At 53.5% G+C, this 25,712-nt stretch overlaps 1 protein-coding gene across 2 annotated transcripts in view; it reads right to left on the bottom strand.

The window, feature by feature from the left end:
- Window positions 1–6,635: 6,635 nt before the first annotated feature.
- Window positions 6,636–25,712, bottom strand: part of NDST1 (N-deacetylase and N-sulfotransferase 1) — a 56,809-nt gene continuing 37,732 nt past the window's right edge. For both annotated transcript variants that reach the window (XM_059698957.1, XM_059698955.1), the window contains exons 5-16: window positions 25,268–25,355; window positions 24,614–24,768; window positions 23,786–23,971; window positions 23,027–23,155; window positions 22,083–22,265; window positions 21,051–21,147; window positions 18,973–19,096; window positions 16,740–16,914; window positions 14,527–14,697; window positions 13,774–13,883; window positions 12,146–12,248; window positions 6,636–11,187 (exon numbers count right to left, since the gene is read on the bottom strand). In XM_059698957.1, coding sequence (XP_059554940.1) covers window positions 11,068–11,187; window positions 12,146–12,248; window positions 13,774–13,883; window positions 14,527–14,697; window positions 16,740–16,914; window positions 18,973–19,096; window positions 21,051–21,147; window positions 22,083–22,265; window positions 23,027–23,155; window positions 23,786–23,971; window positions 24,614–24,768; window positions 25,268–25,355 — 1,641 coding nt within the window. In that variant the 3' untranslated portion in view covers window positions 6,636–11,067. The remainder of the gene's footprint in view (window positions 11,188–12,145; window positions 12,249–13,773; window positions 13,884–14,526; window positions 14,698–16,739; window positions 16,915–18,972; window positions 19,097–21,050; window positions 21,148–22,082; window positions 22,266–23,026; window positions 23,156–23,785; window positions 23,972–24,613; window positions 24,769–25,267; window positions 25,356–25,712) is intronic.

Raw genomic sequence — 25,712 nt, 5'->3', positions numbered from 1 at the left:
GGCTCAGTGGATAGAGCGTCGGCCTGCGGACTGGAGGGTCCTGGGTTCGATTCCAGTCAAGGGCATGTACCTTGGTTGCGGGCACATCCCCAGTAGGAGGTGTGCAGGAGGCAGCTGATCGATGTTTCTCTCTCATCGATGTTTCTAACTCTCTATCCCTCTCCCTCTCTAAAAAAAAAATCAATAAAATATATATATTAAAAAAAAAAAAGGAGAGGTCTGGCTCCACAGCTGGCCTAGATCGAGCCTCTAAGTCACGGGGGACTCCGTTGTTAGCCTCCTTCTTGCCTCCACGTTCTCCCACTGTGTGCCTGCTTTCCCGCCTGCTTTTAATTGGTGCCGCCTTGCTCTCCTTCCTGTGTCCTTCCTTGTAAAAGGCCCGAAACCCTTGCTGGAAGGGGGCAAGGCAGAAGCCAGGGCGCAGGTCCAGCCCGCCCGCTGCTCCCCGCCACCCCACACCGCCTCCTGCAGCCTTGTTCTAATTAGTGGGGACGCAGAGCATGCCCAAAGGCAGAACTATAAACACCAGAGGCAAAGACCCATAAACAGCTGGGTAACCAGCTCCAGCTGTGCAGATGGCTGGCCCCTCGTCCATGCTGGGGGCGCAGGGGGCTGGCCTGGCCACTGCGGACTTGCCTCTGCTTCCGGTTTTTAACTATAAGCTGCCATGAGCTGGGCAGTTAGAGAGTTGGGTGGGTCAATCTTAAGTGCTTTTACATTCAAGTGAGCAGGGGGTATGGGGACCAAGGCTCCTCAAAGTCACCTGAACCCCATTACCTGTGCTCTTGAGCTTCAGTTTGCCTATCTGTAAAATGGGTTAGAAAGGGACTAAGAGACTAGATGGGCCTTCTCAGCTCTACCACATTATGCTTAACTCATAAATCTATGCACTGGAACTAAAGGCCGATAATATACCTATCTGTACTATAATAAAAACATAGGTCCTATGGTAATAGAAGTGTGCTATAGTCAAATTATCTATACTGTAACCCATACATCAGATTCTATATTGTTGTATCATACTCTTTAATATAAAATTTTAAATTTGTAAGTGACTATCTTGGATATCTGTGATCACAGAGAACACAGAGGCAAGCCAGAAAGACTGCCTGTAAGAAGAGAGGCTTAAGGGCTATGAATTTGACAGGTAGGGGAAATGAGCCTCCAAAAATGTCGTGATGGAGGAGAAGGGAGAGACTTTGGGGAAAGGGGGTTGATGGGGCTGTTTGGATCATCCAGAGAAGGAATCTGTGCCCATCTTGCACTGCATAACACAACCTGGCATGGCGGAGGGTGAAAGCTTAGTATCTGTGAGATGGCAACTCCCCAGTGATCTACAGATTCAACACAATCCCTGTTAAAATCCCAGGTACATTTTTTTACAAGCTGATCCTAAGAGTCACATGTAAATGTAAGGACCCCCAAATAGCGAAAAACAATTTTAAAAAGGAAGACCAAAGCTACAGGAACCATTCCTGACTTCAATAATTACTACAAAGTTACAGTAATCTGTCTAAAACTGGCTATAGATCAGTGGAATAGAATTGAGGATATAAGTAAATACTTATATTTATGGACAATGGATTTTGACAAGGGCGCCATAGTGATTCAATGGGGGAAAGAACAGTCTTCTCAAAAAGGGGTGCTGGGACAACTGGCTATCCACACCCCAAAGAATGAAGTTAAACTCCAGCCCCACATGATACACAAAAATCAACTCAGCATGGATCAAAGACCTAAATGACCCATCTAATAAGAATCTAGTATCCAGAATAAAGAACTCTTACAAACTCAACAACAAAAAGACAGGCAACCCAATTCAAAAATGGGCAAAGAACTTGAATAGACATTTCTCCAAAGGAGACATAAACAGCCAGCAAACACATGAAAAGATGCTCATCATCATTAATTATCAGGAAAATGCAAGTCAAAACCCACAATGAATACCACTTCACACCCACTTGGAGAGATGTAATGAAAAACGTGGAACATGACAAGCTTTTATTAGGACAGGAGAAATTGGAACCCTCCTCCATTGCTGGTGGGACTGAACATGGTTTGGCCACCGTGGAAAACAGCTTGAAGTACGCATACACGCGACAACATGGGTGAACCTTGAAAACATTATGGTGAGAGAAACCAGACACAAAAGACTACAGATTGTGGGATTCCATTTACGTGACTTGTCCAGAAAAAGCAACCCTCCATAGAAACAGAAAGTGGTGTAGTGTTTGCCAGAGGCTGGGAAGAAGAAAGAGTGGGGAAGGACCACTAATGGGCATGAGCTTTCTTTTTGAGGTGATAGAATGTTCTGGAACTAGTGGTGATACTTGCACAGCTTTGTGACTATGCTAAACAGCACTGAATTAATTGTGCACCTTAAAGCATTATTTTATGGTATGTGAATTACATCTCAATATTTTAAGAGCTGCCCTTTGTGCTATAGATTTATTTTTTTATTGTGGCAAAATTTGCCATTTTAAGTGTACAGTTCAGTGGCATTAACTACATTCACATTGTTGTGCCACCATCACTACTATCTGTAACGTTTCCCACCTCCCCAAGCAGAAACTCTGGACCCATGGAACAATGACTCCCCGTTCTCTCCCCTCAGCGCTTGGTAACCCCTAGCCCACCTCCCGTCTCTGACTCTGCCTGTTCCAGACAGCCCGTAAGAGTGGAAGCACACAGTATTTGTCCTCGTGTGTCTGGCTTATTTCACTTAATATAATGCTTTCAAGTTTAATTCCTGTTCTATCATTTACCAGGATTTCTTCCTTTTTTTGCTAAACGATATTCCCCTATGTGCATAGGCCATATTTTGCTTATCTATTCACCTGCGGATGGACACCTAGGTTGTTCCCAGTGTTGGCTGTTGAGAATAATGTTTCGGGGTTTTTTTTAGGAACTGTTTTCCACAGAGGCTGCTCTGTTTTACAGTCCCACCAGCAATGTATGAGGGTTTCAATTCCTCTATGTCCTCATCCAAATTAATTTTCCTTTTAAAATAAGTTATAGCCATCCAAATAGGTATGAAGTAGTCTTGTTTTGCATTTCCCTCATGGCTAAGAATGTTGGGCATATTTTCATGTTGGCCATTTGTATATCTTCTTTGGAGAAATGTCTAATCAAATTCTTTGCTCATTTTTAAATTGAGTTGTTGGAGTTCTTTATATATTCTAGATAGTAAGCCCTTACCAGACATATGGTTTGCAAATATTTTTCCCATTCTGTGGATTGTATTTTCACTCTCTTGTTAGTGTACTTTCATGCACAAAAGTTTTTAATTTTAATGAAAAATAGTTTACCTTTTTTTCCTTTTTTGCTTGGGCTTTTGGTGTCATATTTAAGAAACAATGACCAAATTCAAGGTCATGGAAATGTGCACTTACGTTTTCTTCTAATAGTTTTATAGTACAGCTCTTAAATTTAGGTTTTTAAATTCATTTTGAGCTAATTTTTGTATATGGTGTGAAGTAAGGGTCCAACTTCAAACTTTTGCACATAATGTCCAGGGTCTGCTTACCATGAGACTGATAATACCTACCTCAGAGGATTGTCATGATGATTAAAAGATATTACTAACTGAGGACCTGCTGAGTCAGAGTGAGAAATACTTTTTATTATTCATGTTATTTAATTTGATAGTACCCCACCACCATTTATTCCTCCCCCCTCCCCAACCCAGTCTTCGATGGGGAGATTCGCCCTGACCTAGCCTTGAGACCATAGTGTGATATCGCCCCCTGGTGGACATATTCTGAACTGCACCAGAGAAGTCTGACATGCTAGAGTAAGAATCAAAATTCAGCTCCCTTTCTTTCTTCTTACCTGTAACTATTTCAGCGTGTACTCTGTAAGAACAGTGATATACTCATACATTGCAGTACAATAATCAAAATCATGAAGTTTAACGTTGATACAATACCATTCTCCAACCCACACAGTCTGCATTCACGTTTTGCCAGTTGTCCCTGTGGTATGCTTTATAGCTCATTGTTTCCTGATCCAGGACCCCTTCAGGGTCACCTGTGACTTTGATTGCCCGGTCCCTTTAGTAGACATTTCTCAGCTTTCCTTTACTTTCATGACTTCGACATCTTTGGAGGTCGGGCCAGTTATTTTGCTAACTGTCCCTCTCCATGGACGTGTCTGCCGTTTCCTCCTGGCTAGATTCACGTTACCAGGTTTTGTCAGGAACGGCACAGGCTGTGTCCTTCTCCTATGACAGTGATGGCGAACCTTTTGAGCTCAGCGTGTCAGCATTTTGAAAAACCCTAACTTAACTCTGGTGCCGTGTCACATATAGAAATTATTTGATCTTTGCAACCATAGTAAAAACAAAGACATATTTTTGATATTTATTTTATATATTTAAATGCCATTTAACAAAGAAAAATCAACCAAAAAACTGAGTTCGCGTGTCACCTCTGACACGTGTGTCATAGGTTCGCCATCACTGTCCTACGACGTTGGTTTGCCCCAAGACTGATGACGCTAACTCGAAGGCCCCATCTGTGGGCCTGTGGGAGCTGAGCTCTGAAGACCAGAGAGGTGCGGAGACTTGCCCCGAGTCACACAGCAAGTCCGGCTCCTCAGCTCAGGGTCTTGACAAGTGCTCAGGAAAACTTCAGCAAGGTGAGACCTTCCCCGACTGCCTTGGGCCTCCTTGGGCCCTGGCTCTGCTGGGAGCCTGCGGGCTGGTGAAGGACAGCAGTGTCACCCCCTTTGTGGCATATCTCACATTCCCAGTTATTTTTATTAGAACATTTTCATTCTACCGATGAATACATTATCTTTCTTTTAAAAAAATGTTTCAGCCAAAGTTAAAGTCCCCTAGGAAAACCCCTCTTCCCTGTCCCCTCCCCCTCCTGTTACCAGTTTGGTGTGAGAAATATCCATCTACTAGAGGCCTGATGCACAAATTCGTACAAGAGTAGGCCTTCCTTCCCCCCAGCTGCCGGCACCAGCTTCGACTGGCACCTGGGAGGGCTTCCCTCCAGCCCGGCTTTGTCCGGAATGCCATCCGGTCTAATTAGCATGTTACCCTTTATTATTATGATAGATACTCCTGGAACACATACACGCTATAGTATTCTCTTCCACATGGTAACACTGTAGAGGTCAGTCTTGTAAAGGACCCTGGCAGGACTGTCTTCAGCTGCATTGTCAGCACGTGGCTGCCCCCCAGGGATGGGCAGGTTGTTTCCCTTCTCTGCTATCATCAAACTCTCTGCCCTGTGCACAGCAGCCAGGGCTTCTCCCAGGGAAATGCCCACCTGCGGAGCCTGGACTGCCCGAGGGCGCGGGGTTCCCGCAGGGAGCTCCCCTCTGTGGGGGGTGCGGGGCTCTAATGTGTTTTGTTCACTCAGACTGTTAGACTTGCAGGACTCTTGGGACCTCTGAGAGCAGCCAGGCTGGCTTTTCACAATGCGCTTCAAGGAATCTTGGGGTTCCAGACAGGATGGGGGACAGGGAGGAGGGAGAGTCCAGACCCTCACCCCCACTCCAGCCAGAGCATCTGCCTTTACCTGGTTTCCAATGAAGTTTCCCCTGTAAGGAGAATCATGCTGTTGTAAAAGTCACGGGTTTCTGATGTGGCCCAACCCCTGGCCTGGCACAGGCTTCCCTTCGGTGTCACACCTTCTGGATCTGTTCCCAGTAGAGCAGCTTCTTGCTGGTGACGCCACGTGGCCGCACCGAGCTCCCAGACGACAACCCCCAAGGTGGCCTCTGCAAGTGTGGCTCTTGTGCCACTGGGTTGGCATTTTAGGGTGTTCCCAGCGGGGTCCCAGCAAGCCCCTCGCAGCATCCACATTTCTGTAACCTCCTCAGGCTCACACGGGGGCGGGCTGTGTTAAAGTGCACATGGCTGGGCTCTGACTGAGTGCTTTGGGGGAGCCGGGGAATATGCATTTTGAAGCCTTGCAGGAGGTTCTGAGGAACAGGCACTGACACTGGCATTGCAGACAGCTGGCCAGGGCCCCTCCCGCAAATCGCAACCAGGCTGGGAGGGCTAGAAAGTCGTTTATTTTATCCAAAGTTTTTGCTCCTTGGACAGAGGGACTCTGAATTCATCTGAGCCAGGGTTTCCCAAAGTGGGGTGCCTCTGCTGCTGGAGAGGTTGTTAAAATGCAGGTTTGCCCCCCGCTCATCTGTCAGAAAACTCTGAGAGTGTGGCCTTGGCATCTGGTATTTTAAGCAAATTCTCCAGGGACAGCCATGAAGTCCAATTCCCTCCAAACCCCTAAAAGATGAGGAAACTGAGGATCAAGAGGTAAAAGTGACCTGTCCCCAATCACAAGTCACATTAGTGGCAGAACTGGTTCTAGACTCTGAGCCTCCACACCAGGGCGAGGCACTTGTCACCATCTGGCAGGTCTGAAGGCACTTTGCCCCCTGAGACACCCCACCTGCTGGCTGTCCCACGACAGGCCTCTGCTATCTGGGGAAACTATCTACAACCCCATGGACATGACCTCTGATTTGAATGAGTCACCGTGTGTGTGGCGGGGGGGGGGGGGGAGGGGGAGATAGCAAAGGGGGGCAGAGTGGCCGTGCATGCAAACATCTGTGTCTCCACCCTCCTCTGCAAGGTCTTGCTCAAGGTCGGACAGACAGACATGACCAATGGGTACAAACGGAACCCCATTTTATTAGCAGTTAGTTCAATATTGTACATTAATGGAGGAAGGTTCCCACTGTTAACACAACCCAAAACGGCTGGTTTGAGAGCCCTGATCAGGTGAGCTGGGTAGCGCCCCCTCTCCACACCTCTCCCCACCCCAAGGGAAGGAAATCTGGGCCTGCTCCCCCAGCGTGCCCCCCCACCCTCTCCAAGTCAGCCCTCTCCTCTCCCCAGGAAATGACATGAATTTCATGCACAAATTACAAAAGGAGCCCTCTTGCTGATAATAAACGCTAGCATAGTCTTAAAAAACCCTCTCCTCCCTCATTCTCCTCAAGGGCCACAGAGAGGGAGGGAAGGAGGAACTTAGGATAAAACACAGCCAGAGTCTCCCCAAGCCCTTGACATTGACCCATGCCCATCCCTCCAGGAAGCTGAAAATATCTCCAGTCTAGGCTGGTGCTTGCCCGGGGGCAGCCAACCCAGGGATGGCAAACCCAGAACCCAGCATCGCCTGCAGGGAGTGGGGAGGGGATGGGGCTGCCTGGGCCTTCCATCCACTCTTCAACTAGGACAGACCCCTTCTTCCCTGACATCTGAAAACCCGGCTGTAGCTCCACCTGCTTGGTGTATAAATGGGGGGACTGAGGCCCTGGGAGGAAAGCTGTCAAGCAGCTAAGGTACCAGTTGGGACGCAATTGCCCACCTCCTGCCTCCAGCCCAGGGCTCTCTCTTCTCCTTACACCACGGTGAGGGGTGGGGGACGGTTCCCCAGCTAGACCTTTCCCCGCCACATCCCAGGGGCCTGGCTCTGCTCCAGTGCACACTGACCACGGCCTCCAAGAACCGGAGACCCAGAACCACAAGAGAGAGAGACAGAGACAGAAAAAGACAGACATGCAGTTTGGTGCCCTGTGGTCCATCACCAGGATCAAAGCGGGGACATCTCATTCCCAAGAGGCCCAACACGACTTGGTCTGGCCTCCATGCACACAGCCTCCTCCTCCTAGAGGGCCCCCAAGCCTCCGCCCCCCTGCACCCCAGGCCTGGCTGCAGGGCTGCCTCCTGCGCTCCCCTGAGCTCCTGGAGCTCCAGCCGGCCCCTCTGCTGGTTTGGCACTTGGTACAGGTGGCAGCAGAGGGGCACCTTAGGGTGGAGGGAAGTTGTCAAGTCAGCACAAAGGCAAACCTCCTCACACCTCAGGTGTTTGTGACAGTACAGGGGCTGGGGGCTTCGCCTGACGCCAGGAGGAAACTGCAGAACGCGGCCTGTCTGCGCAGCAGGCCTGCTGGCCTCGGAAGCAACGGCATTTAAAACTCAGAGTGAGCTGAAGGACTTTTCCACATTCAACGAGCCTTAAACTCACAGGTACAAACGCAGTGTGCGCCCCTTGATTGGATGCAAATTCCAAACCAGGAAAGGAGAATGGGGGTTGGAGAGCAGATGGGAGGAATTATCGTTTCAGGGGAGATACTGGGCCACTACAGAGAAGAACGTCCTCAGTCTTAGCAGGTGCAGCCTGCAGCATTTTGGGGTGAAGTCTCGTGATTTTTACTTTTAAGCTGATCCAGAAATGTAGAGAGAGAACGTACCACAATGTTCATTTTAAATCTAGGCAGCGGGTGAAATCCATGGACCGCCCGCCCAGTGTTCTGCTGCTGCGGACAGACCTCTGCCCCCACTTGGGCCCCGACACTGGCTGCTCCTACTTAGGGGTTTGTAAAGGGCCATGGTTAAAGTTCAGACTCGTCCACCATCACAAGATGCCTGCCCTGCCGGTGGCTCTAGAGCTGCGAGTGGCTGAGGCGGTAGCTGGCCTCCCCCGCTCCCACCTTGTGGGGCAAGGGCTCGCGGTGGGGTCAGCAGAAGGGATGGTGAAGTCATCCACACGGTTGGAGCTCCCCCCGCCCCCTCTCTCTGGCCAAACCCTTACAGTGAGTCAGTGAGCACTAAGCTGATGCTGCTGTGCCCACTGACCTCTGGTTCTCCTCCCGACGGGGCTGTGCTCAGTGGCTGAGTGCCTTGTCTCCTCTGTAACCCCTGCAGTGGGTCCTGGAGAGACGCATCAGTGGGAAAGGAAGTGACAGCAGGGAACAGATTTGTATGTGGCAGGGCACGTGCCCAGCCTCCCAGAAAGGCCTGGACAACAGCCCCAGTGTCTCCTCTGCTCCCACAGGTCTCACCCCTGCGTGACCTTCCTTGGGCCCGGGGCTCGGAGAAGGGGAGCTGCCGGCCCCTCAGGCCCCGTTCAGAGCTGCGGGGGGGCGGGGGGGGCAGACGTCCAGGCCCAGAGGGCAGACTGCTGTGAGGTCGCCAAGGTCACGGAGCCCTCACCCTCGCTGACAGATGGGAAGTGAGGCCTGGGACTTGCCCCAGGGAAGTCCCTGCTGCACTCTGGGAGTCTGGTTCCACAAGCGGGCAGGCCGCCTGCCCTGCCCAGACACTCTGCCCGCCCCTTGCGGGATTGACCGTGGGCTCCCAGGCCCAGAGGCCGGACGAGAAACACAGTGGGAACGCTTCTGGGTAGACCAGGAAACCACACGCAGTGGTCCCGAGGGTCCAACCCTCTCCATCCCGGTGGAGAATTGGGGAGGGAACTGGTTCGCAGTCTGGGAAGGGCCTTTGGAGGTGAGGAGAGTATGACAGGGATGCAAATGGAGGCCTGAGAAGCTCAAAGGCACCCTGGCTGGGAAGAAGTGGTTTGTCCCGGGTCCTGGAGTGACCGAGGGCGAGAGGGAGGGCAGGACCTGGCAGGGGCGGGGAGAAGGGCTCAGAGGCAGTGGCGCGGCAGGTAGGGCACTGACTGTGGCAGGAGCTGCACGTCATCCTCAGCCCCTGCTCCCAGGAGCTGTGACGTGTCTCCACACCCGGAGGCCTTCCAGCCTCAAGGGGCCAGGCTCTCGGAAAGGCCTTCCTGGGGGTCAGTCCGAAGCTGAACTGGCAGTGGGAGGGGCTGGGCGAGCACCCAGTTTAGTCCCTTCACATTGTTAAGAGGAGGGTAGGAGCAGACCCCAACCAGCGAACAGCCCAGAGCCCCACGGTCCGCAGGCCCCGCGGCTCCAGCGCCCAGGGCAGCTCCCCACCTAGCACCGTGTGAGGGCACAGCGGCCTCCGCCCAGGACGCCACCCAGCCCGCTGTCTCCTTTGGCCAAAATTCCCCAGGCTCCCTGGGGAGAGTGGGTCTTCCCCATGGACCCTGCCACCTCTGTACACCCGGGCAGCCCAGAGAGCCCTCCCGGGCACCTGCACACAGTCTCCCGGCCCGGCCCGTGAAGACACGCCCGCCCGCCCTCCCCTCACGGAGAAAGACACCCTCTGGGCCTGGGGCTTGCCACCATTTTGTATGACTGAATTAAAAACAAACCCAACCAAAAAAAATATAATATATATATACAAATTATATATATATATGTATATGTATAACACAGTGCGACCCCAGCACCCAAAGTATAAACTCTGGCACCAAGAAGAAAAACAAAATATTAAAATACTTTAGCTTCTTAGTATTGGGGAGGTTAAGGGGCCTCTCGGAACCCTCAGCCACAGGTCGCCGGGCAAGGCTGTGGGTGGCAGTGTCCCCAGCTCCCTGGGTGGGCCAGGGCCGAGGCTGGTGGGCGTGGGGACAACGTATGTACATTGAAACACGTATACTGCAGACTCCTGAACCGCCCAGTCTTTTACCACAGGAAACACCACGCGTGTCACACCCCAGGGTGGAAAAGGGGTGGGACTGAGGCCTGGGTCTCTGGCCGAAGGGCATGGCAGTGCCCAGGGTCCTGGAGGAGGCCTTGAGGACTGGGTGGGTACTGTAGGAGTCAGCGGTTCTTTCCCCAAAAAGGGCGGGTGAGACGTGAAGGTCTGACCCGGAGTGAATGTGGGAGTCGGGAGTTCTCTCTCGGTTCCACCCTCACATCCAGCCCGGGGCCCGGCTCTGGGCCCCAGCTGGCCCCTCGGGAGGGCCTGGCTCGAAACAGGCAGGGACGCGTCCAGTCCCACTCCCTGGTTTGGCAAAAGGCCCAGCTGGGCTCTTCTCCCTTACTGTCCAGAGGACAGGACATGTGGCAGCTGACACGGAGGGACACCCTGCTGGGCAGGGAGTGGCAGGACGGAGGAGAGGGCATGGTTGGCAGGACACAGTGAGGGGCAGAACAGAGTCTCACGGACCCTTCCTACCAGGAGTGGCCTCCTGTGGGGGCTGTGAGCGGGACGGACCTCTGGTGGCGAAGGCGGTCCTGGCGGCCACAGCCCCGGCGCAGGGGGGATGCCTGGAGCCGCGTGGGCCTGCCGGCTTCTCCCGGCCCTGGCTGGGCCTCGGCCGAGTATTGCTCAGACGTGCTTGGCCAGCCCAGGCCCAGCTCCGTTCTGCAGGTCGGTCTGGCTCAGCGTGCCGCGGGACGTCCCTGCCGTCACAAACGTCAGTCTGGCTGTGGTGGCCATGGCTACCTGGTGTTCTGGAGGTCCTCCCGCAGCCAGGTGGGCAGCGTCTGGCCCATCTTGTACAGCAGCTTGGAAAGCTCGATGTTGTGGTCCCGGTAATAGTCCTTCAGGAAGGCGCGGGACTGTAACAGGAGGGAGAGCTCAGGTCGTGGTGATGTGCGGACTCAGAGGCACCCCTCTTTAAAACCACCATCTGCTGGCACCTGCCCACATGCCCATTATTTGTCCGCAGTCTTCTTCAAAATGGTTGCCTCCAAAAGAAAACGCCTACACAGTACGAGTACCGAACATAGCACATAAACACAAACACTTGTTCCAGAGAGGAGACGGAATGAGTTACTACCAGGGGCGAGCCCAACCAGTGTGACTCAAGTGATTGAGCGTCAACCTATGAACCAGGAGGTCACGGTTTGATTCCCGGGTTGCAGGCTCGGTCCCCAGTGTGGGGTGTGCAGGAGACAGCCAATCGATGATTCTCTCTCATCACTGATGTTTCTATTTCTCTCTCCATCTCCCTTCCTCGTTGAAATCAATTTTAAAAATATTTAAAAACCAGGGGCAAACACAAGGAGTCACAGCATGTCACCTTTCCCCGACATCCTTTGTACCTGCCTTCTCTCCTACAGGAATGCCTCACCCTTCCCTGCCACAGGTCCAAATGGGCCCCACCCTTTCAAGCCCAACTCCAGAGACCCCTCTAACTCTGACCCTGACCCTAATTCCCACAGCACTTCCGGGACCTCTCCTACTGCACGGAGCACGTCCTGCCTTGTATTCTACTTACTGGTGGATGTGACTCGCTTCCTTCCTAGAATAGGAGCTCCTTGAAGGCAAAGAACATGCCTGATTCATCCTCGGAGCCCGTGGCATTCAGCCCTTGGTAGAAGGTAATTAATACTCATTTGGCTAAATCATTTCTGATCCACAACCCCACCCGCATTTCCTCATCTTTAAGAACACGATCCAGGAAGTGCCAAGGCCCTTGACGTGCGGGGCTCAGGTAAAGGGGAAAGAAGGCTCCCTCCAGGACAGGGCCCCATCCATTTTCCAGCTGCTGTCGGCAGCGTGTCCGCCACTTACATCCAAGTCCATCTCTGGGTATTTCCGGCCCTTGCTTTTGCCCAGACACTTGGTTTTTCCTCCTTCGAGCAGCTGGCACCAAAATCCCTTCTTTGGATCAAACCTGTGGAGGTGGGGAAAGTCAGGGATGGGATCTGGCCCGGCCCCCCTCCTTCCCACTGAGGCAACGTCCTCGACCCCAGGAAGGGCAGAGCCTAGGAGACTACAGAATCCTGCCCCCCACCGTGCCCTCTCTGGAGCCCACCGATTGCTTGGGGCTGACACTGGCATCTGCTGGCCCACGTTTTGTCCTGGACGCCATTAAGCCCGCCTGCCCCTCTTCCAGCCGGCGGCAGCTCACATGGCCTGAGCCTCCCGTCTCTGGGCTGGCAGCCCCAGATCCTACATGAATCCATAACCTGGGCACCCCCACCTCATAGCCCGGAAACCTCTCCTAAGCATTCCCCAGCCCATGGGGTGAGCAGCACTCTTTTATCCATGAATCCAACGGAGGGGGGCAGTTTAGTGAGGTTCTTCTGTGTGTGTGTTTTTAATAAACTGTATTTTTTATGAAGAATTACAATACCTGCAGATGTATTTAAGCATGCCTATCATTGGGAAGTTTCGTTTTTTGGAGTGAATTTCAGAAATGACAGCACAAGGCTGCCTTTGGGATTTGAAATGATGCTGGACCTTCTAAGGCAGTGGTTCTCAACCTTCCTAATGCCGCAACCCTTTAATCCAGTTCCTCATGTTGTGGTGCCCCCCAACCATAAAGTTATTTTCATTACTACTTCATAACTGTAATTTTGCTACTGTTATGAATTGTAATGTAAATATCTGATATGCAGGATGTATTTAGGCGACCCCTGTGAAAGGGGTCGCGACCCACAGGTTCAGAACCGCTGTCCTAAGGCATTTTGGGGAGATGAGATCTGAAGCTGGGGAGGAGGCATCCTGGCATCAGAATCCAGCCCCAAGCCAGGAACCATGAGGCGAGTCATGGGCACGAGGACAGCAGGAGCACAGAGTTCACCTTTGGCAGGTGAAGGAAGCAGGGATTTCTGAATGGGCACATTCCTGCTGCGAGACGTTCCTAAGAAGGCAGCCGGGAGGTGCTTCATTCTTCCTTCTCAAGACGCCCCTGGGCCGCTGAGGGTGCACTGTCTGTACCCAGCACGGGAGGCGGCCTGTGCCCAGCCCTGAGCCCTGGCAGCACGCGCTGGCACTTGCTCATCTGGGGAGGGCGCTCTCTGCACATCTGCACTGGGCTCTGAAGGACTGGGATTATTAGCCCTCAACAACATCTGTAGTTTGCTTTCCTAAAATTATATTAAGTCATAATCTAAGACTAAGAAACCTTGTGAGAACTGGGGCTGCTCACTGTGGGTCTAACTCACTGGATGGAACATCTGAAAATGTCCCGCCAGACTGAACAGAACACCCCAGGAGTGGGGCCGACAGAGAACAGATTTATAGATATGACCGAAGTCATGTTATTCGTAGCTTTTCTGCTAAATTGCCGTCAAGGACATGCATCCGTCCTCGCACCGGTTGCTGCTAATTGACCTGTCTCTCCCGTCATCACTCTACACTTCGGTGTCTGGCCCAGCTGCCTGCTCAGGACCCCGTTCGAAGGCCCCACTCACGCCAAGGCTTTGTGGTAGTCGATGGTGTTGGTCACCCCGAGGAACTTCTGCACTGTGTCCATCACTTTGGCAGGTTCTGTTCTCAGCAGTTTGCCATCCAAGACCAGAATCTGGAAAAAAAGAAAAGATAAAGGCATCCATTGAACCTGCTTTCACTCCCGTGGCAAAGGGTCCCCAGTTTTCTGGGTCAGTAGCCACGGTTATAAACTGGGGTTCCCGCACTCTGGAAAGTCTGTTGCCTCCCCTGCCTCTGAATGGCAGGTGTCCCTGACCCTCTGCCCTCCGAGCCTAGCTCCCTGGTCTCTGCCCGCCTCCCCGACCGAGGTCATCCCTTCCTTCCATCCCCACAACTGCCCTCACTGGCCTCTCCTCAGGCTTCTTGGCCCACATGTTGCTCTCCTGCCTGAGTCCTCCAAGTTTTCCTAAACCTGTCTCGTGATCTGGCCCTGCCTACCCCTCCAACTAGGTTCTCCCTCCATCACCACACCCCCAAATCCCCTCCCAGGGACCTACTCCAGGGCTTTCTGGGTCCCCTTAAGAATACAGCCTCTGTTGTGATAGAACAAGGACTTGGGGATCTCACACATCGACCTTGGGATAAACAAGACTGAAACCTTAGAGGGCCCCAGAGGTTAACTTGACAGGGATGGCATTTCCGGCCCCGTGACTGGTGGGAGAGGTTTGGAGGCTCTTTGCCAACCACAGCACGCCCATACTGTGCTGGCCCTCCCGGGGGGAGGGATAGGCGGCTACCTGGTTGGCGTGAAAGGCGCTGAGCCAGCGCTCAATGTGGGTGGCGTACCAGCCGGGGACCAGGCAGCGGTTCTGCAGGGCACGCAACTTCAAGGACGCGTCGGGCCCGGCCGTGATCACCTCGTGGAAGGTGTACTTCAGGGCCACGGGGTCATCGTGGGCTCGCTGGTGCTGCGGGCAAGGGGAGAGGGTCGGCAGGTCACTTGGAGGGCAAGCAGGAAGAAGCTTGAGTGGGCGAGCAGCCATGAGGCCGCCAGAGCCCTGGGTTCAAGACTACCGTCTGTTTCACATCTGACCTCAGGGAAGTCACTGGCCCCTCAGAGCCCTAGTTTCCTCATCTTTGCAAGACACGAGTTGGAGGAGATCAGTTTCCAAACACTGGTAATTTGCATGCCACCTCTGTAATTTCTGCAATATCCACAAACCACCTGCACGTGCCAATGTCAACATACCCTTCTTTACATTGACTCATCTTTCTTATTCACTCACAGTAATTTCTAAAGAAAACCCACTATCCCCTCCATAAATGGAAAACTAGAACAGTTGTTGCACATGGAAAGTTCATAAATACAATAAAAATAATGCACAGTTAGACACAAACATCTGCTACAGGCCCGGACCCCAAAGCTCGCGCTCTTTGTTGAAGACACAGCCCAGCAGTGTCAGAAAGGACTCCTGTGCCACTTGTGCCAAATTAAAAATTCCTCCTTTATGTAAATCAGAAGGTGTTACAGGCTGAATGTCTGTCCCCTCCCCATATGTGGAAGCCCTGACCCCGATGTGACAACATTGAAGATGGGGCCTTGGGGCCGTAATGAGGCCGAGATGAGGTCACACGGGTGGGGCCCTGGTGATGGGATTAGCGTCCCTGTAAGAAGAAACGCCAGCGCACACGCTGCTCTCTTGGCCACGTGAGGACACAGTGAGAAGGCAATCGTTAACAGCAAGGAAGAGCACCCTCATCAAGGGCTGCACTAGTGCCACCTTGATCTTGCATTTCTAGCCTCCAGAACTATGGGAAATAAATTCCTGTTGTCTAGGCCACCCAGTCTAGAATATCTCATTATGACGCCTGAGGAGACTAGGACAGAGGGACTGGAAGAACTGGACAGGGGAAATGCCAGGTTTCAACCACCTGAAATAATGCCAGGAGTCCTCAGCGTCCGCAGAATTCCCACGGTCCAGAGATCAGGGACCTGCTGGCCAGGGAGACCCTCACCTGTCCCCATATTCCCACTGAGGGTTGCACCCAGCTCAGAGGAAAGGGGGACGTCTGTGGGACAGAGAGTAAAGAGAGTCTATAGCCGGCCCCCTGCCAGTGCTGTGGGCACAGCGAGGCCCCAGAGAGGAGACAGCCACCAGCACCCAGGTGCACAGGCTCAGAGGGGACAGGGAGCTGCCTACAGTGGCCTGAGGAGGCCTTTCTGGATTGGCTGGTAGACCAGGTATCCCCAAGACCCCAGCACATCACATGGCTGGCAGGGAAGGACACCACCAAAAAGGCCCGTTAAGTCACGCTGTCGAAATCAAACAAAGTCCTAGTTCTCCAGGACGGACTAGGAGTCATACTCTGACATGGATATAGTTCAGGTGATTTCCTAACCTGATCAGGCGTTGCATCCTCCACTGAGAATGGCAGATCCTATTATCTTGTCCTCCTCTGAATTCCCGCCCCTGCCCCTCCCAATATCCAGTGAGGGGCCACAGGTACTATCAGCCCAGATCACTATTCACCAAATCAAAGGAGACCCAGCTCCACCTCTTTTTGGCGTCAGAATGAGAGGCAGGACCCCAGACAAAGCTAGGAGGGTGGGCAGGTAACTGTTGGCTGGGATTCACCAAGGATTTCTGCTGGCTTCCTCCACCAGGCTAGAAGCACCATGGAGGGGGGACTCCATTCTTCCCCACCACCACAGCCCAGGAGCCGAGCTAGGCTGTGACTAGTAAATATTTGGTTTTTGTTGTTCTTGTTGTTTTAAACATCAATGATGAGAGACAATCATTCATTGGCTGCCTCCTGCACACCCCCTTCTGGGGGTCAAGCCCACAACCTGGGCATGTGCCCTGACTGGGAATTGAACCTCGACTTGCTGGTTTATGGATCAATGCTCAACCACTGAGCCACACCAGCTGGGCTAGTAAGTATTTGTTGAACGAATGAGTAGCAGAGAGCCCCACGCCCCCAACCAGGGCCCTGCTCTGGCCCAGCTCACCTGGTACCAGGAATAGGCCCGGTCCGCTGGGTTGATGAGGATGGTCAGGACCTTGGCTTTGGGCAACAGGGCGGCTGCCCGCCGGGGAGCCACTTCCGAATCAAAGTAGTTGGCGCTTTTCTCAAAGTAGAAGTCGGAGGTGGTGTTGGAGGGGATGGGGAAGAACTCCATGTACCTGCAGGACCCAAAGGGGGGCTCATCGTCAAAACTCTTGAGGAAGGGGCTGAGGGGCACAGCACAGAGGGCGAGGGTCGCTGGGGGTTGAACTTCCGAAAGCAAGCAGCGCACATGGCTCCCAGCCAAGCAAGGACTTGCTTCTGGCAGGGATGCTAGAGGAATGCCACTTGGCAGTCTCCCTTTCTGGAAATCCTTGGGGCGAGGACGATCTGAAGACTATGGGTTATGTCTCCATCCTAAACAGATGCTCCCAGAGTAAAACGGACAGGGCCCTAACTTCCACGGCCACCAGGGGGCGAGCTGGGACTCTGAGCGGCCTGACAGTTTCCCAGATGAACCTCCCATATCCCACCCGGAGTGACAGTCCACACTAGTCCTTTGAGACCATCTCTAAATTGAAGGCCCCTTAAAAAACTGGATGAACATTCCAGAACCCCCAGGGGCACCTACTCAAGCAAAATAGAGGGACATTTTCAGGGGTTCGTGGGAACCCAAGTGCACGAGGTCCACCCTAAAGTGTGGGATCCCTACCCTAACCTGTGAGACAGGGGCCTTCAGGGGGGTCCCAGGGATGTCTCTCATCAGAGCCACATGAGGCAGGTGGGCTCCTGCACCACCCTTCACATCTACGAAATCAAAACCTCGGGCATGGGCTGAGGAACTGCTCTTTTCTTTCTTTCCTTTTCCTCCCTCCCTCCCTCCCTCCCTCCCTCCCTCCCTCCCTCCCTCCCTCCCTCCCTCCCTCCCTTCCTCCCTCCCTCCCTCCCTCCCTTCCTCTCTTCCTGAGTTTTCTTCATAAAATGCATCTTTCTGTCCACAATTCATTGTAATACTTAGGTCAAGAAAGCTCTGAAAACAGAAGCTTTTCCCCATGTTTGTAGCGAAGCCATTTGGCAGCAAAAGCTGACATTAATCTTACTTGGTATAAATATTCACATACTTTGCCACAGACGTATTGATGTGTTTGCTAATGGAGTGCTGCCCCAGACCCTGCTGACGGTGCTGCTAAATAGACGGTGTCACGGCACAGCCCTCCCTGCAATCTGAAAAACGCCGGCTTCCAAGAATACATCTCACCACAATAGGTTTAATTTGTTTTTTCACTTTAAAAAAAATATGTTTGTATTGATTTTTACTTTTTTTAGAGAGAGAGAGGAAGGGAGAGGAAGAGAGACAGACAGAGTGAAAGAAGTACTGATAGGCTGTCTCCGCATGCACCCTGGGGCATGTGCCCTGACCGGGAATCAAACCAGTGATGTTTGGGTGCATGGGTGGGACGACACTTAATCAACTGAGCCACACCGGCCAGGGCCACAGTAGGTTTTAGACAGTTGCAGCCATTTTAGAGATATAGACAGAGAGACAGGTAGGTACGTGGGTAAATAGAGAGATGGAGAACAAGAGACATAGACAAACAGCGAAAACAAAACAGAAGAATTGCCATGATCTCTCCACCCAGGTAAACTACTGACATAACAATAATACAGGAGAGTAACACATGTGTAAGGTAAGAAAAGACAAACAGTAGAGAAAGAGGTAAATTGAAAAAGGAACGTAACACCGTCCCCGCGCGGTGCCTACACCACGGTAACCTCGGGTGACGGCTTCTGGTGGAAGCTGCGATGTCAGCCACTCCCCAGAGGCTAGCGAGCCGCCTCTGAAGGACCCACAGACACTTTGGTTCCGAGGTCAGCCACAGTGGGACGGGCCAGCTCTCGGGCCAGAACACTTGGATGTTAGCCCCTTGCTCTGTCCCCAGCTCTCGGGACCTTGGCTGAGCCCCTGTCCTCCTCTGGGACTCAGGATGCTTCTGTGCGAGCCAGGGAGGGGCTGGACTCTGACCCTGAGCAGTAAAGCAGAGGGTCATCGAGCGTCCTGTCCGTGACAAGGTTCCAACACCGTGGCTCCAGGGTCACCCCACTCTGTCCCTGTTTACAGGAACTTTAGCTGCGTGTGAGCAAGCACAGCTGCTTCCTGCCGTGGCTACGCGGACCTCCTCCCGGGCAGGCTCTATGGCGGCCTTCCTGTCCCTCTGCGGACAGAAGGGCCCACTCACCAGTCGATGCCTTTGTGATAGTTCTGGCCGTTAAAAAACTGGATCTCCTCGAAGGTCTCTGAGCTGGGGTAGTTGCTGCTGAGGTCGGGGTGCATGCCCAGGAACAGGTAGAGGGCCGTGGTGCCTGTGGGACAGAAGGGGGCTGACACCAGGGCCCAGCCCGGAGCCTGCAATCCTGGGGTCTGGTTCTAGCTCTCCACTGGGCACTGCGAGATCCTGGGGAAGTCCTTTCCCTTCTCTGGGGCTTAGTCTCCACATCTATACAGTGAAGGAATCACACTAAACCTGGGATGGCAAATACATGGCATGCATGTGAGCACCCCAACCCTGCACCCACTGCAGACATCACACCCGCCACAGCATTCTCATCCCTAAACGAGGACTGGAACTCAGAATCTTTCTCACCATGTACCCCAGCAGCCACACCCAACTCAGGACAGGCTCCTCCTAATCCCAGAACCAGGTCTAGGATTATGCTGGGCCCTTCCGGCCCTGGGCCTCTGTTCTCCCTGGCACTTGGGAGGAGCTCAGAGAAAAGGGCGCTCCAGACCCTCCAGGCTGTGGCTGTGAAATTCTTGAAGGGCTACGAAATCTGGCTCCAGGCGTCTTCTCCTGGGTGCCCTCGCTCATGCCCCTCCCTATTTGACAGCACAGGACCTAGCCCTCCTCCTTCAGAGAGCTCACTCCTTGTGTGTGAGCCTATGGTCACACACTGCAATGAGAGGCCCCAGCAGAGAAGGAGACTTTAGACCAGGGGTGGGCAAACTTTTGACTCGAGGGCCACAATGGGTTCTTAAACTGGACCGGAGGGCCGGAACAAAAGCATGGATGGAGTGTTTGTGTGAACTCATATAAATTCAAAGTAAACATCATTACATAAAAGGGTACGCTCTTTTTTTTTTTTAGTTTTATTCATTTCAAACAGGCCGGATCCGGCCCGCGGGCCGTAGTTTGCCCACGGCTATTTTAGACTCTGGTGATTAAGAGTGTATGTTCTGGCCCTGACTGGTTTGGCTCGGTGGATAGAGCGTCAGCCTGCGGACTGAAAGGTCCCAGGTTCGATTCCGGCCAACGGCATGTATCTTGGTTGTGGGCACATCCCCAGTAGGAGGTGTTCAGGAGGCAGATGTTTGTCTCTCATCGATGGTTCTAACTCTCTATCCCTCTCCCTTCCTCTCTGTAAAAAATCAAATATATATTTTTTAAAAAGTGTATGTTCTGGCCCTGGCCAGTGTTTCTCGGTGGTTACAGTGTTGGCCCGAGAACCAAAGGGTCCCTGGTTCAATTCCAGTCAAGGGCACGTACTTGGGATGCAGGTTCCCTGTCCCGATTGGGGCTCATGCAGGAAGCAACCAATCGATGTGGCTCTTTCACATTGATGTGTCTGTCTGTCTGTCTGTCTGTCTGTCACTCTCTCTCTCCCCTCTCTCATCCTCTTCTCCTCCCATCTACTCTAAAATCAATGGAAAAAATATCCTCCAATGAAGATTAACAAAAAAAACCAAAAAGTATGTTCTAGGGTCACAGAGGCCAGGGTTCAAGGCCTAGATCTGCCATTTCCTAGCTGACTGTGTTAGAGGAAGTCACTTGACTTCTCTGAGTCCCGAGTTTTTTGCTATAAGATGAGGGTACATGTTTGTGTCTTACAGAGTGGGGATGGCAGATACTTAGCCATCGTGTCACCACTTCCTCCTGCACCTCTGGCAGACACGGCCAACTGTTCACATGACTAACTGATCGCAGTCCTCTCTGCACTGAACCGGTTTTGCCTGGCATTGCTCGAACTTGCTGAGCAGCTGATCTGGGCTTCTCTGCCTAGACTGGAGACTCCCACGACACAGGGAGAGCTCCCTGAGGCTGCGGGGGTTCTGGACAGATTGAAGAATTCCATGCCCTCCCCACCCTCCACCCTGCTCCCACTGCCACATTGACAGGCAATTCCTATTCACCCCAACTTCACTCCTACTTCCTGGGAAAGAGGGGGCAGGCTATGGGGGAATGGGACCAGGGCAAGGTAGTCTCCAGGGTTCCATGCTGAGACAGGCGATGGGGGAGGCTAGTCGAGAGAGGAGACCTGCCTGTTTTCTGGGGGCCAATGATGAGGAGTTTGGGGAAGCGGTCGCAGGTCTTCTCCTTGGACCAGATGTCTTTGTGGCGCTTGTCCTCGCAGGGGTCCTAGAACAACAGGGGGAGGGATGTCAGGGGGGCCAAGAACCCAACGAATGGGCCCCATGGCACGTGGATTTGTGGCTCTTCCACCCCCACTGACGGGCTTTACTATGTGAGTCCTTGTCACATCCCCACCTCGGGACACTGGGCAGCTGGCAGGCAGGGGCCATTTCTGATCAGTCCTAGCAAAATGCTCAGCCCAGTGTTTGTCATGCAAAGGGAATTCACAAGGGGCTGTTGAATTTAGCTGCCTGAGCTGTGTCTGAACCAGGGGTCAAGAACTTTTACTATGAAGTTTAGTAAATCTTCTGAAACGTTAGCAAATATCTTAGGCTCGGAGCCTATCCCGTCTCTGTGGCAGCTAGTCAGCTCCACTGTGCAGCGTGGAAGCAGTCGCAGGCAGCACATACAGGACTGGGCGCGGCTGGGTCCCAGGAAGACGATAAAAATAGACCAGGGCCGAAGTCTGTGGACCTCTGCTCCGAACTGTGAGCGTGTCATCGAGTCCAGCTTCTGTTTCTAGTTCTGGCAGTCCCCAGGGGCAGGCTTCCCCGAGAACGGTCTCCCTCCACCCTCCCATCCGCCCCTTTCCCATGGCTCAGGGCCTGCTGCAGTGAGGAGGGCAGGGAGGACTAAGAGTCTAGCTGGGCTGGCAGATGCTTTCTATACTTCCTCTGTATCACACTCACTCACGGTCATACTGCTGTTTTTTCAGAAGCTGTGTGTGAGTGTGCATGCCTGTAGGTCTGTGTGGGAGGTGGACACATATGTGCATGAGAACAAGTGAGTCAGCCCATGCTGAGAGCAAATGTGCACCTGAGTTTACACTCAAGAGTCTGAGGGGGTGAGGTTGAGCCCTGCCCACGTCTGAAGCTTGAGTCTGTGAGCAGTGGGCATTCCCTCCCTGAGACAAGGCCTCCAAGCGCCCCCCTCCCACCCACCTGCCAGAGCGGGTCCTTCTCTTCGTAGAAGATCTGGAAGTACTTCTGGGCCAGCTGCACAGGGGGCAGCGTCTGCAGCCGGAGGTTGGTCCAAGAGTGCAGGAAGCGCACCAGGTGCTTGAAGGTGTACAGGCCCAGGCGGTCATTCCCGTAGTTGGACAGGTGCGTCATGAAGATGCTAATCTGCTCCAGGAGGGGGCGGGGGGAGAGGCAGGGGCTGGTCAGCCTCTGAGCCACCGTCACCCACTTCTGACCTTTGGGTCTTGCTTCAGCTTGAAGGGCCACTCGAGAGCCAGCCCAAGGTTCATCGGGGCCATCCACAGTCTCGCTGTGTGACCTGGGGCTGGGCTCTGCCAGGTGAATGCAGATCTGACTGACCAACTACTACAGCCCTGAGATGGAAGCTGACCTTTCTGGGCGTTCTGTTCCATGTGTTTGGCGGGATGGTGGTACATGGAAGATAAGGTAATACTTAGGTATCCCATAAAGCTAAATAGTACCACCACTTGATATCTATTTAACATCTTGATATCTATATTAAAGCACAAATTATTATTTCCACTTTACAGATAAGAAAAGACAGGCCCAGAAAGTCCAGGTAAATAGTTTACACTGTACGTATTATACATAGTTTACATATTGTTTACTATGTACATTAACATATACTTATATATTTATACACTCACACCAAGACTGGAGAGAGAACGTGGTTTAGAATGCTAACACTACTCTACTGAAGTGCGAGATTATAAAAGGAAAAAAAGCTCAGATTCCCTGCACAGGCCATGCTGCGAGCAGGGACAGAGCCGAGGCTGGAGAGTGGGTTTCCCAATTCCCGGTCCTCACACCCGCTCTACCCCTGCTCCCAGGCCCGAGGAGGCCTGCCTCAGGCAGACAGGCACCGCAGCCCACCTCCCCGCCAGCTGAGGCGGAGGAGCACTCACGGGATTGAGGAGCACGGTGAGGAAGAGCTCGCCCCCGTTGATGATCTTGTCCAGCTCGCTGGAGCCGCCAGGGTACTCGCTGTAGAAGATGGTGTGTGTGAAGAGGCCGCAGGTCTGCCGCGGGAGGACCTGGGGATGGGGACAGAGAGGAGCTCTGGCACCTCCAGGCATGGATAGAGGAGGGAGGACCCCTTCTAAGAGCAGCCAGGGTGTTTATTATCTGTCTCCTCCCATGAAACTGTGGGCTCCAAGAAAGCAGAGAACTCATCTGTCTTGTTACCACCTCATCCTGCAGTTAATTCAAGGGCCTGGTACTGAGGGGATTGGTGGGTTGGTGGAGGGTGGAAGGATGGATGGACGGATGGATAACGGATGGATGAACCTGGCCTCCCCATAGCTGCCCCATCTGGGCCGACAACTCATCCTTTCAGCAGTTCAGGCCAAAAACTCTGGAGTCACCCTGGACTCACCTTTCTCCCACACCCGACATCCAACTCATCAGCAGACCCTGCTGGCTCTAACTCCTAAGTAAGTCCAGAACCGTCCCAACATGGCCCCCTGTCCAAGCCACCATCATCTCTTGTCTGGAAGCCTGCACCTAACTGATCTGCAGCCTCCCACTTTGTCCCCAACAGTCTCTGCTCCACACAGCAGCTAAAATGATGGAAACCCTTTTAAAATATGTCAGATACTAACAGCTCACCAAAGCCGTGCTTCGAAGGAGTGTGTGCACACCGCCTGCTGGCCGCGGCCACTCACCATGATGCCGTTGTGGACGAAGCCACGGCGGTAGCGGGCCGGCTTCAGGTGGGGGTACTCCTCCGTGCTGGTCACTCGGATGTTCCACACCTGCTTCCAGGCCTCGTACAGCTGCACGTGCACAGGGTACACGCCCGAGTGGTGGGGCGCCACTGCGTACCCCATGTCTGTGGGAATGCCGTGCTCCTGGGGAGAGGAGGGCCAGGGCAGGGTGAGCGGGGGCCCCATCCCCTCTGGGCCTCATTTCCCTTTGCAGAATGGGACAGAGAAATCAGCGGCTAGAGCAGCAGGGCCGTGGGCCCAAGCCCTCGTGGTACAGAAGGGGAAAGGGAGGCCCAGGGGGGAAGGGGATGTGCTCAGAGTCTCCACGCAAGGGACTGGCTGAGCTGGGACTCTAACTCTCGGCCCAGTGTCGTGCCCTCCAGCACCCAGGAGCGAGGAACAAAATGGGGCTTTTCCTGCCAACCTGGACCTGGAACTGGCTGTGGCCCAGGCAGAGCTAGCACCGGCCTTGGCCTCGTGCCCTCCTGGCTGAGGGAGCCCCCCATCCTAGCCTGAAGGGAAGAGCCTGGACGCCGGAAACAAACGGGCCTGGGGTGAAGTCTCACTAGCTGGTGTGGCCGCCCTGCACTTCAGTTTCTTGTCTAACAGGGAGGCTACCAATACCCGCCTCTTGGGGTCTCTGTGAGGCGTCCATGCGACAGGGGCTACAAAGATGTTAAATGAGGAGCTGTCAGACCGAACTGTGAAAGCAGCCAGAGGCCCGCCAGAGGCCCCCAGCCCAGCCCCTAGCCCGCCCGGCTCTGCCCCGGAGGGAATCTTACTCACGACAGCGAACTTCTTGTTCAGGGCCATCTGCTCAGCCAGCACAGACTGGTTGTGGAAGAGGTGGGGCTGCATGTGGCTCCACATGTGGGGGAACCACCAGAACTCCTTCACGTAGGACAGCAGCAGGTCGTCCCCAGCATCCTCAGCATCGGTACCTGCAGCCCGAGCACAGGCAGCTCAGCCCGGCCACCTGCCCTGAGGTCCTCCAACCTGGGCAGGTGGACAGGCTGGGAGGAGGCAATGCCACGCCCCTCAGGAACTTGGCACCGTTGCCTGAGCTACAGCACAGGAGCAGACACTGACTATTTCTGTAATTTCTTAAAACCCAAGGACCCTTTAAGCAGAAATAGTAGTCATTTTAAAAGGTGGGGTAGAGGGGGTGACAAGAGGGAGAACTTCCCCAGAACAGCACAGCCTGCAGCCAGGGAGGCTCAGGGGGAGCCAAGACATGCTATTGCTGTCCCCAATGGCCTCTGCCTGGGGCTGTGACTGTTCTGTGAGCTGTTGGCTGGGGGTTGGGAAGGGGGGGTACAGGGATCGAATGTGCCCCTAATATGGCCCATCAGACCACATGCTGCCCGTGACACAGTGCTCTGAGGGGCTGGACGTAATGGCCCCTGGAGGTTGCTAGCGGGGCACAGTCGGGCCACTTACCTGTGTGGAAGAATTTCCCTGAGTAGCCCAGGTTGAAGGTGAAGTTTGGGATGTGTGTGCGCAGTTCATTCTGTGTATCAAACAGAGCCTGGGACGGGCAGAGGAGAAAGAAAGGGGTGAGGGGAGAGCCAGCAGCTCCCATTCCTCCCACAGAGGCCTGGAAGTATCCTGCTGTCCCAGGACCGGCTAAAACGTCCGTGGGGCCTGGGGGAAATGAAAACGTGGGACTCTTACTCAAAATTAAGAATGACAGAAAGGCAGAGCAGAGCATTACACCTGTACGAGCCCTTCGGAGCACGGGGCCCTGAGTGGCTGCATGGGCCCCATGCCCCAGAAGCCAGTCCCGAGTGGCCACCCACACCAGGCTTCTGGCAACGGGAGTCCCAGACCCTAGGCTGGCTCTGCTGTGTCCTTGAGAAGGCTTCCTAACTTCTCCCGGCCTCAG

This window comes from Myotis daubentonii, chromosome 5 (assembly GCF_963259705.1).
Source record: "Myotis daubentonii chromosome 5, mMyoDau2.1, whole genome shotgun sequence".
Taxonomy (NCBI): Eukaryota; Metazoa; Chordata; class Mammalia; order Chiroptera; family Vespertilionidae; genus Myotis; species Myotis daubentonii.
The sequence above is the reverse complement of the archived record's forward strand: the minus strand, read 5'-3'. Positions and strand labels throughout refer to the sequence as shown.